The 12,361-nt window shown below is 43.4% G+C and overlaps 1 protein-coding gene across 1 annotated transcript in view; it reads left to right on the plus strand.

The window, feature by feature from the left end:
- The window catches only part of ANXA2 (annexin A2), a 49,504-nt gene that overhangs the window by 22,101 nt on the left and 15,042 nt on the right, over nt 1-12,361 (plus strand). Inside the window, exons 4-5 of the mRNA XM_074966167.1 lie at nt 6,232-6,326; nt 10,690-10,803. Of these exons, the coding sequence (XP_074822268.1) occupies nt 6,232-6,326; nt 10,690-10,803 (209 nt within the window). The remainder of the gene's footprint in view (nt 1-6,231; nt 6,327-10,689; nt 10,804-12,361) is intronic.

A 12,361-nucleotide genomic window follows, 5' to 3' on the forward strand; every position in this document is an offset into this window, starting at 1 on the left:
GGTGGGTCCGGGAGGCAGCCTTGGGTGGGTCCGGGGGGGGACTGCCTCCAGGTCCAGGGTGAGAAACAGTTCCTGGCTGTTGGGAAAACCGGTTTCTCCGCTTGCTTGCTGTGAGCTATCTACAACTTCATCATCATCCTCTTCCTTGTCCCCAAAATCTGCTTCTGTGTTGCTTCCATCTCCATTGAAGGAGTCAAACAACACAGCTGGGGTAGTGGTGGCTGAACCCCCCTAAAATGGCATGCAGCTCACCATAGAAGCAGCATGTTTGGGGCTCTGACCCGGAGCGGCCGTTTGCCTCTCTGGTTTTCTGGTAGGCTTGCCTCAGCTCCTTAAGTTTCACGTGGCACTGCTTCGGGTCCCTGTTATGGCCTCTGTCCTTCATGCCCTGGGAGATTTTGACAAATGTTTTGGCATTTCGAAAACTGGAACGGAGTTCTGATAGCACGGATTCCTCTCCCCATACAGCGATCAGATCCCGTACCTCCCGTTCGGTCCATGCTGGAGCTCTTTTGCGATTCTGGGACTCCATCATGGTCACCTCTGCTGATGAGCTCTGGCCAGCGTGGCAAGCTGCATGTGACCATGCAAACAGGAAATTGAAATTCAAAAGTTTGCGGGCCTTTTCCTGTCTACCTGGCCCGTGCATCTGAGTTGAGACTGCTGTCCAGAGCAGTCACAATAGAGCACTCTGGGATAGCTCCTGGAGGCCAATACCGTCTAATTGCATCCACAGTACCCCAAATTCGACCCGGCAAGGCCAATTTAAGCGCTAATCCACTTGTCAGAGGTGGATTAAGGAAATCGATTTTAAGAGCCCTTTAAGTCGAAAAAAAGGGCTTCATCGTGTTGATGGGTGCAGGTTTACATCGATTTAACGCTGCTCAATTCGACCTAAACTCCTAGTGTAGGCCAGGGCTAAGGGTGCAGTCTCCCAGCTGCCTATCAGCAGCCCTTTATAGGCCCAGGTGTAGCCCCGCCCTCTTTAATTTAACTCATCTGTTCTGGTTCTGGGGAGCTGGGCTTAACCTGCCCATAGGGACCAGCTACCCTGTGACAGTGACTCCTGGCGTAGCAGAGGTTGGGGGAGAGGGTGCTTTTCCTACACTGGGTCAGTGAGTTGTGTTAGGAAACAGTCATGTTTAAAAACACGTTGGCTAGTTGTGGGTAACTCAGTTAGTACGTATTTGTCTCTACAACGTGCCAAGAGGTTTTCAACAACGGTAGTTAAAATGTGTTAACATGTTTTTCTCTGCAACTCATTTTTCCCAATGTACACAAAGCCTCTCTGAGTAAGAGGAAGAGAGCTGATTTTATCTGCCTGGGCTATTAGCTCATAACGGAATCTGAAAATGATTGCACCGGTTTAGCAAGTCTGGTATCTTGTCCCTTGGATCAGTTACTGACTTTGTTCTTTCCCTGATGGAAAAAATGGAGTCAGGAAAAAGAGCGAGAGAAGAAGCTTGAGTGCTCTGAGCTAGACTGATTGTTTAGGTCTGCAGCAAAAGGTGAAAAGCCTTTTTGTGTGTGTGTGTGGGGGGGGGCACGTTCTCTCTCTTAAGGAGCTGAAAAGAGCTTACCCAAGACTGTCCACATGTATCAAACCAAGAAGTCAGTGTGACTAAACTTGATGCGGAGCAGGTTGCTAAACCTCACCTTAATGGCAGGCTGCTGGGAGCGTGCCGTACCCCACCTCACTTGGAAGTTGAACCTCAAAGGGATAACTTCCCAGGGATTTTTGTCCCTGGATATGCACTTAAAAATAGAAGCAGTCTATGACCCTGATCTTGCAAAGGGTTCCGCAATCATGGACCATCCCGCTCTCTGAGCCCTATTGAAGCAAGAGTTTCTCCACATGTGAGTAAGGAATGCAGCTTGTGGATTTCATTATAGAATCCGGGCTGAACTGTGAACAGAGATCATCTTTTATAGGGACATGTTAGGCTTAGAATAAATACAGAGTTAATCAGTTTGAATTACTGCACCAAGCAGGGTAAGTGGTGGTATAGATTGCAGTGCTTGCATCTCGGTCAGTCAAAGAGCTCCTCTGTTAGGTCATCAGTTAAATGCATTCTGGAACTATGCAGTGTAGTTGTAGCCATGTCGGTCCCAGAATATTGGAGAGAAGAGGTTGGGGAGGTAAGATCTTTTATTGGACCCACTCTTGCTGGTGAGAAAAACCAGCTTTCGAGCCATTACCTCACCCACCTTGGCTTTCTGGAACTGTAATTGTAATCTAATGAGAGTTGACATGTCATGAACGTCCAATGTGGACACTTCACTGAGCTTGGTGACTTCAGGAATTGGAAATGAAAAGGCAGCCTTCCTTTTCCCACTGGCACAGAGTGGAGATCCTAGGGAGTTGGTGGTGGGGTAACAGTAGTCAGAGATGACAGTTTAGCAATGACGGGCCTTATCTTTGTCATCCTTCAAGCTAGACTGGAAATGAATGGAGTAGTGTGTGAAGTTTGGAAACTGTCTCATGCTACCCATTTTTCACAAGAATCTGACTCTTTAGGAATCCTGAAAGGTAAGGTAGTTGCATTCCGCTGGCAGGTAAGGACATTGTGGTGTTACTAAGCTGCAGCGCTGCTATGAGGAAACAATTTACATGCAGGATTCCCAAGGCATGTTGTGGGTTGTTTGTTTCAGTGTAATTTTTAAAAGTAAAACAATGGAAGCAGGAGAAAAGCCAATGTAAAGAAAGTGCCCTGTTAGTTTTGGCTTGTAGAAGTTCCTCTTAATTGTCTTTTGTAGACGGCAGCATTTGTATAATTTTATTTTCTCTGGCTTTCCCCATGTGTCAGATGCTGCATCTCAGTGGGTATTTACTGGGTCAATAATTATGAGCGAACTCTCAGAGAATGATTGTTACAAGCTAGATTTTTCCAGAGTGGGTGTGTTCTGTATGTAATTACAGTTCTGTTCTGTAGTCTCCTGTTTGTATTACAGACACCATTGCATGCACCATAATGTGCACAATTATGTAGGATGCTATTTATAATATTGTTTTGGAAAACTGAGCATAGTAGAGACTTTTTGGTTCTATTTTTCAAACCTGGCATCTAAGTGAGAGCAACCCGGTTCTGAATATGGGCTCACAAATTGACACACAACTCCCAATAAATACCTATTTTACATATCACAGATCCGATATGAGTGTCTAAATGCAGAACTGTGCCCCTGTTTTAGACCCTTGGGTTTCAAAATTCGATTCTCTGTATATAGTTTTGCATTTTCTAAGCCCCAGCCTCTCAATGAGATAATACAGCTGCAAACGGCCTCATTACATCCATGACTAGGAACAAATAATCAGCCACTGGAACTCAATCAAATGAAAACTTTAGCATGTTGTTGGAACACAACACTGACCACCTTTTTGACTTCCCTTTTGGGCTGTCTGGCCATGTATATACCATGCTACTGTTTTCTGGTTGGAAGAATTTGATATCTGGATATTTCCTACAATTGTAACATTCTGCTTCTGTCTTTCTTTGAGTGGCAGGTCCAGACAGCTATGCTTAATCAGTATTGTACATCTGATAAAAATGGACAGTTTATCTAGGGGCTAACTTCCAGCTGAATTGTAGTATTAGACAGATTTAAATGGTTGTTGGACATTTGGGGGGTGGATTGGTAAATATTGTCTGCTTCATACAATTGAATCCAGGTTGAAATAGGTATTATTTCTCCTCTATGAACCAGCTATTCTTATTAAAGGGAGGTGGAGTGTGAAAATTAAGTTAGAGATGCAAGATCCTGAATTGATAACAAGGTTTCACTTAAACAACAATATATCTTTACCCCAGGCCTTGTGAAAATTTGACCGCCTACCATATTGGATCAGAATGCCTTGAACTAACCTAACCTCCACAGACCAGTTCAGATCCACTCAGCATCAGAAGTGTGACTGCACCAACCCTCTTGTCCACACAAATCTCATTAACCCCTTGTTCCCTGGCAGCTCCAGTACTTTTTGTTTCGTTTTTATTCCCGATGACTGGTGGCTAATGGTTTTTTAAACAATTGTTTCTTTTGTCCTGTAGAGGTTGGGTCACTGCGCACGCAGAGACCTTTGTCTTTACATGAAGAGATCCACCAAAAAAATTAGTTGGGACAAAGTTAGTGCTTAGTGGCTGAAATGTAAATACTAATTTTTCTGTTCGAGTGAAGTATTCAAAGAGTTAATGCCAGGAAGCGCCCAGGCATCTAGTGTATTTGAATATATTAATAATCAATTATTAAAATCCTATTGATTGGCAACGTAAAAGCATGTTTTAAGTGCAAGAACACTTCATAGCCCCTGGTGAACGGAGTTAACCGCAGTACAGCTTTCCTCCTCCTCCTCCTTTTTCAGATGTTATGGGGAAGGGCTATGGACCTGATCCTAAGCCCATTGAAGTCAATGAGAACTGTGGCAATTCATTTCATTGGGCTTTGGACTGGGATGTGTAAGAGAGTCTGTTTGCAAGGCAGAGGGGTGAGAACCTTTTGGGAAGGTCAGGCTCCATGCTAACACCGTGGGTCTACTAGCAGAGCACGGAGTGTTGGCTGGTCAAGCCAGGTGCCTCTAATGTAGATTCTGTGGGCAGGCAGTGAATCCAGCCCTGTAAGTGTAGCAGAGCTGTTAATGAATCCAAATTCTCCTCTGTGTTGTACACACTGATCTGGAAACCTTCTTTTCAAATGTTACTAAAACGTCACTGTTTTGTAGCTCAACTGCTGAAAAAAGACTGGATAACTAAGCATCTTCTAGGGCAAAACCTCAGCCTGCATCTCCTAGTGACAGTTTCAGGAAGCAATGTGTATGTATAGCTCCTTCCAGTAGGTATCAAAAAGTATAAACATTTTATTAAAGCTAATGTTAAAATTATATAATACACAGGTTGAGAAAAGTGTCTGTTCATCTGGGTATAGTGCTAGATTATCCACAAATACAAAGTTTGTCTTTAAAAGTCATATGATACATACGGTACATAATCAGCAATAACCCAAATTTAGGTGAATAAATTTAAGAATACAATTTAGATATTAGTATCCAAATCTACACTGCAATGTAAGCCCCAGGCTAGTAGAGCTGAGCAGGCCTGTGGTTTGTTAACCTAGGGCTTGAGTGTTTACGCTCATTTGTAACCCCAGGTTAAGAATTGTTGAATCTTGGGTCCCAACTTGGGGCTCCAGCATCTACTCCGCATGATGCGGGCCTGAGTCCAGCCATCCACATCCCAGACTTCCTAGCGCCTTCCCAAAATGTGGCTTCTCTTGCTCTTTGTGGTGCAGTGTGGGAAAACTTGACTGACCAGAGGACAAAAGAAAGTCAGCCCATGGGATTGTGGGATACTTTTTGTAAGGTATATCTACACTGCAGTTAGATACCCATGTCTGGCCTGTATCAGTTGACTCATGCTCGCTGCCCTCCGGGCTGTGGTGCTATTTAACTGAGGTGTAGACTTTTCGGTGTGGTCTTGAGCTAGAGCTCTGCGGCCCTCCCCACCTACACTGCAGAGCAATAGTGCTTGCACTCTGGGTCCCAGCTTGACTTGGGCTCAGACCCTCCACCCCGTAGGGTCCTGGGACCCTGGGTCCAAGCCCTGGATTAGTGTAATTTGTGTTTAGATGGAAAGGGAGTTAGGCTTGAGTCTGAGTTTGACCCTGAGCTTACATTGCAGTGTAGACATACAGGGGCCTTAGCCTTTTGAACCTCTGGGCTGCTGGAAAAAAAGGGAAGGTAGTGGCCTTCTGATCACTGTGTTTGGAATATTTGTGGTGAATTGGAAAAATAACTGCTTTATTAAGAAGCCTAATTGAAATTGCTCAATTGAAACCACATGAGCAGGCTGTAATTAATTGCATTTCACATCACTTTTACAGGAAATACTTTCACACGACTTTCCTAGCAGGAGACTGAGTGACACACATTCAACCAAGCAGGAGATAGAAGTAGCACATCATCTCCGTGTTCCAGGACCAGTTTTTCAAACAGTTGCATGCCTGAGTGCACCTACGTTTCTCCGTCCGTGGACAGATAGATTTGCACACGTTATATGTGCACTTGTTTTGAAAACTGGTGTTTGGCTGCACTTACTATGAGGGCAGGACATTGTTGATAGTAATGAAGCCCATTGTGGGTGTTGCATACAGTGCACTTCTAGCAAATAATACTATTTTAATAAGTAAGAGACCAGTGCAAGAGGAGATTTCTCAATAATCCTTTGCCTTCTATCTTTGTAGGTGTGGACGAACTCACCATCATCAACATTTTGACAAACCGCAGCAATGAACAGAGGCAGGATATCGCCTTTGCCTATCAGAGGAGAACTAAAAAGGTACGGAGAGCATCAAGACTGGTTTATGATTGGTACTATCCGTCACATTCGTGGTTAGGTTTGAAGTGATCATACTATAATTGATTTCACTGGGAGGTCCACTTGCTTTTACTGTGGCTGAGCTTGGCTCAAGATAGTTTAAGAAATAGCTGGTGACTGTTGATGCATTACTCCTGTAGGTATTCCAAAGTACCAGGAATGCTGCTGATGGGGATATGCTACCATCTCTCTAAAGCCCACCTTGTTGCGGGCAGGTTATGACACCATTGGAACCTAAAGCTGTGCCTCTCCTGCCAGATTTTTAGGGTTGCGAAGCACACACACCTGTAACTGAAATCCCCTGGAGATGGGGTTCTTCACACTTCTAAAAATCAAGCCCAGTGTTTTAGCACCAGCCAGGCATGTTCTCCTATGTCTATTGTGTGTGTAGCAGTGTGCGTGCTTGAGCATGTGAAAATCCTTTTTGTTCAAGTGATGCCTGACGTTCTGGGACCCAGTAAAAGGAGAGGAACTGAGGGAAGATATGCATGTTCAGGTAACTTAGCGGAAGGAAACTCTTCCAGCTTTCATTCACACAGTCCGTCCAAATAACTACTGCAATCAGTTATGCAGTGAATCATGCAGGTACTGAACAAAGTCAGCTCACCGGCTAAATTATCACCAGATGTTATCCTGACAAGACTATCCAGTGTACCAAGCTGTTGATGATGAAAAGGAGACTATATAAAATATGCATAGCTGTCTGTAAAATGAGCCTTCTAGCAGGGAGCCGAGAGATGTTCTCTTGAACAAGTTTTAAAATATTCCTCTAATTGAAGTTTTATGCCCACATAAAAGAAGGAAAAACATGCATAGATTCCCATTGGGTTCTGACAGCTGCATCTCTTTTAGATTTGTCAGACACCAAATAGAAGCCCTGAAATCTCAGCTGAAACCAAGTACAAATCCAGAGCTATGTTTCTGAAATTCACAAACTTTTGTGCGTTCCTGATTTTAGGTACCTACAGCCTCTACTGAGTGTATGCAAGTTGGGCGTGCACGCGCACACAGAGCTGAGTGTAACCCCCATCTTGTGCAAGGGCATCAGGATAGCTGTGGTTATAAGCTGGACCCTGAATAGTAAGACTTGAAGCTCTGATTAAAAATATGCCAAAGTTCTGAGATCATGATGATGATCTTCAGAATTTTTATCCAGATGTTGATTCCCTTCACTCATTTCCCTCCCTTTCCCAGCCCACAAATATGCTAAAGATACCAGTTAAGAGATGGGATTGTATTGGTGCCAAAGGTAGAGTGGCCTGTGGAAACCATGGAAACTAAGAGAACAGACCTTCCAATGCAACTGTGAAAACAAATGAGTCAGTGTTAAGAGAGCAGGAAACAGCCCATGAATCGATGCATCCTGTCTGATGATTCAGGGCTACACCTGCCCAGTGCTCTCTAGGGATAGTCTCTTGTGGATTTCCTTGGAGACATCTTATATTGCTAAATTAGAGTTCCTCCTAAGGTGGAATTGCTGTGTCCTGTGGCTTACAGCAGAGGTCCTCAAACTTCTGTTAATATTATGGATCTCTGTTTTAAAGGGTGTGTCTCATGATCCCACCTCCCTTCCCATTCATGAAAAATCAAACCCTGTTTGGACCCTCTTTCTCTTGGGGCCCAGCATCCCTCCCCCAGGAGCTGCTAAATCCTCCCTTTCCAAATGTGTTATAGGAGTTATCCAAGGCTGCCTAGGACCATGTCCGTGTATGTCCTTGCACAGAGCTCTGCAGCCCCTGCCCATTGTAACCCTATAGGGAATCCGTTCGCCAGCAGTCGTTTGGGATTGTGCTGCCATGTTCTAATTTTAATTTGGACCATTTTTCTGGTTGTAAGTGAGAGATTTAATAATGAGCAGCTTGGCAAGTGTTTGCTTCCTTCTTTTTCCCTTTGGGTTCACTTCTAGCGGTGGCACAGAATGGCAGGAAGGATCCCCTGCTGGATATGTGGGAATTATGCTGCTGCTAGCAGATCTTACTACTGTCTCCCTACAATTCCATCGCTGCAGTTAGAAATAAGGATGTAGACAGAGTAATTTCCAGCCCTTCCATTAGCATTTTATCCCAAACCAGGGCTGTACTAATCTACCTTTGGCTCAAGTGAATGAACACTTGTCCTGTTCTCCTAAAGGATCTGTGACGAACAGCTAGCTGGAGACCTCTCAGACTCTGTAAACTCACTTAAACTGGCACCTACAGTGTGCATAACACAGTTTTTGCTGGAAAAGAGACTTTTTGGCTTCACACCATTCTCATGATCAGCTAAAAGCTCTGTTTTTCTGAGCCCAACTGGTCAGGAAATGCCAGTAGCATTGAATGAAGCTCCCTGAGCCAAGAGATCACTTACTATAAGCAGCGTAGAACATTATTGATACTTCTCTCTACATCCGGTTAGGGAGTTTCACTTATGATAGAATTAGTCCTCAGCACTTCATATACCTAGCCATGGTACTTGCAACCACTTATTCTGGTGATGACGGTGTATGCAGGTTTATGGCATCGTTGCACTTGGCTCACTGGTTTGAAGCTCTGCGGTAAAATGGCTGGAAGATGTTTAGATGCACTCTTTTTGAGAGAAGAGCTACAAAATGAAACGTTAATGCACTTAACTCTGGTCCCCATAGGAGTGTTGATGATGTGCACTTCATGTGTCAGTGTTACCCTGAAATCGTGCCTGGTTTGTTGCTTCCACCACTGAAGCAGAAATTTGTTTAAAGGAAACGAAGGGCATGTGTACATGGTGCAGCAAAGCAAACTGGAGGGGTGTTTTCTAGCTGCCCTGTGTTAACACCTGCTGGTGTGCTCTAATAGATGCTCGTTTGTGTCAATATAATCCTGTTTGGTACTGGATTCCCATCAACACAAACTAGGTGCCTTTTAGAGTGCACCAGCAGTGTCTACATGGGTAATTAGAGCATTCTGTAAATCACACCCTTCTAGTGCGCTTTGCCAGTGCCCTGTAGACAAGCCCAAAGCTGAAAAGCTGAGGGAAGAGGAAAGAAATTAACAGTCCTCAACTCATTTGAATTAAACTGTGTGTGTTTGTTTGTTTTGTTTGTTTGTTTTCCCTAATCCCATTGCATTGGTTTATATGCTTTTTAACCTTTACACTGAAGTGCAAAGATTAGACTTCACACAAAGTTAATTGGAATTGATCATGCTCTACTGGAATGGATTAGAGAGGAGTGCATTGTCTGCACTGTTTAATATGAAGTGAAAGAGCTGTTTTCATGCACACGCAACAGACTAATGCATCTCAAGTATGGCTAGTGGAGTTAAACATTTGTCAGATTGAAGGAGAAGATCATCCAAAAGACTCCTATTGATTATTTCTTTCATTGGTCAGCTTGCAGTGCGTAGGACTGCTGGCCCGTGTCTTCACCTAGCCCAAGACAGATTAACACTACCCCCAAAGTCCGTTCAGGCTTCAGGGCTCAGTTTTAGTCTTCAAACATAAAACTCGCCAATTTAACACCAAAACAAAGCAGATTGCCTGACCAAAGCAGGCTGCAGGGGACTAGAACCCTTGCGTCTTATGTTGTGCCCCAACTTACTTTGTGTAGCTCTCGCCCTCTCAAGTGAGCCACTTACTAGCTTTATAGTCACTTGATCAGTCTCAACTAGGAGTCACCGGCGGCTGGGCCCTGGGACAGAGTAATTGCACTTAAGCAGAAGAGGGTTTTTGAGTGATCTGTGTCATGGATTCCTTTGTGAGCCGAGCCAAGCCAACAGACGTGGAAATGAGCTGAAGTGTGTTGGCTCTTTGACTGTTTGAGCTGAGCTTCTGCAGAACTTGGTTGAGGTCATAATGGCCTTTCTTTTGTTCTTATGAGACATCTAACAGCTGCAATGAACCCAACTGTGTCCTTTTGAGAACTCCAAATTAGGGAGGTTATTGACTGACTTTGGGTCCAAAACTGATTATAAGGATTTGGTGTTTCTTAACTGCATGGCAGTGCAACTAATCTGTCATTAAAATAAGACCTGAAAATGATAAGATCATGTGAACTCTAAACTGTAGCTCCCTGAATTGACCACATCCTAGGAAATGGACACATCTGCCTCTATTTATTATTCTCTCTAGCAGTGAGTGACAGTGAGGATTGGTGCAGATTGGTGATACTTTTTCTTTTAAAGGGGTGAAGGAAACTCTGCTTGCCCCATTTTTCCTGTCTAGATTTCACTGAAAGACCCTGTCTTCCATTTCCTTATCCACTCTCCAGGAAAAGCAGTAACAATCTTGGAGATTCACAACCACTGAAGGCAGAATTGTCTGGAGGTCAAAAATGAGCTTTAATCATTTTCTCCTTTTATTTTTTTTAAAGGAACTTCCTGCAGCACTGAAGTCAGCTCTCTCAGGTCACCTGGAGGCAGTGATTTTGGGCCTGTTGAAGACACCGGCTCAGTATGATGCTTCTGAACTGAAAGGTGCCATGAAGGTAAATGAGAATTGAAACTGAAGTTGCTCCAAGTAAGTCTGATGTCATCCTTTAGAATTGCTACGTAAGGCCATGATTTTAAAAAATGGCCACGTATTTTTAAGTGCTACAGTTTTCAGGTGTCCAACATAAGACGCCCAAAATCAGTATCCACTAGTTAAATTCTTGGGCCAGGTGAGATTTTTCATCTAAATGTTTGTCACTTACTTTTTAAAAATAACTTTGAAGAATGAACATGAAGCTAAGGACATAACTGATTGGCTGCTTTGAATAGGCACCTGTACAAGAGCATTTGGAAAGCAAACTACTTTCCTGATTGCATTTCTGCATATTTTTTTAAAAAAGTGTTTCCAATATTAAAACAAAATAGAGAAGTTGTTAGCTAGAGCCAAAAACTCCTGTGATAGAACATAAATCATTTCTAATTACGGGGTCACATCACTGATTGTGAGAGGGTGTCTCATATCTAGTCCTTTCCTTCCATAAAATCTGAACATGAGGAGGTGCTTAAGTCCTATTTCCCTAGGAGCCTCTGAAAGGATGGCTTTGAAAACCGACTCGAACTTTGTGCACATGCAAAAAAACTGTGAACACCTACCAGTGCCGGGATTTGCTTTTAAAATCCTACAAAAAAACTCATGTTTTGGCTTTCATATTTCTAAATGTCACTTAAATTTTTGTATGCAATGTAGTTGTACCCAGGATATTAGAGAGACAAGGTGAGTGAGATAATGTCTTTTATTGGACAATTTCTGTTGGTGAAAAAGACCAAGCTTTCGAGCTACACAGAGCTCTTCTTCAGGTCTGGGAAAGGAACTCCTAGTATCACAGCAAAATGCAAGATGGTGCAGATTCATGGAATATCAGGGTTCGAAGGGACCTCAGGAGGTCATCTAGTCCAACTCTTTGCTCAAAGCGGGACCAATCCCCAACTAAATCATCCCAGCCAGGGCTCTGTCAAGCCTGACCTTAAAAACCTCTAAGGAAGGAGATTCCACCACCTCCCTAGGTAACCCATTCCAATGCTTCACCACCCTCCTAGTGAAAAAGTTTTTCCTAATATCCAACCTAAACCTCCCCACTGCAACTTGAGACCATCACTCCTTGTTCTATCATCTGGTATCACTGAGAACAGTCTAGATCCATCCTCTTTGGAACCTCCTTTCAGGTAATTGAAAGCAGCGATCAAATCCCGCCTCATTCTTCTCTTCTGCAGACTAAATAATCCCAGTTCCCTCAGCCTCTCCTCATAAGTCATGTGCTCAAGCCCCCTAATCATTTTTGTTAGGCATAAGTAGTTAGAACCTATTGTAAGGGACCATTCAAGGTAGAGTGGCCCCTTACTTTGCTCGGAGTTCCTTTCCTAGACCTGAAGAAGAGCTTTGTGTGGCTTGAAAGCTTGTCTCTCTCACCAACAGAAGTTGTTCCAGCAAAAGATATTACCTCACCTACCTTCTCACTTAAATTTTTGATATTCTTGGTTAGGTGAATTTTTGGGTTTTTAAAATTGTTTTTCACTAATATAAATTGTTCACACAAATACTTTTTTTAAATTAAA

The sequence above is a fragment of the Natator depressus genome, chromosome 10, assembly GCF_965152275.1.
Source record: "Natator depressus isolate rNatDep1 chromosome 10, rNatDep2.hap1, whole genome shotgun sequence".
Lineage (NCBI taxonomy): Eukaryota > Metazoa > Chordata > Testudines > Cheloniidae > Natator > Natator depressus.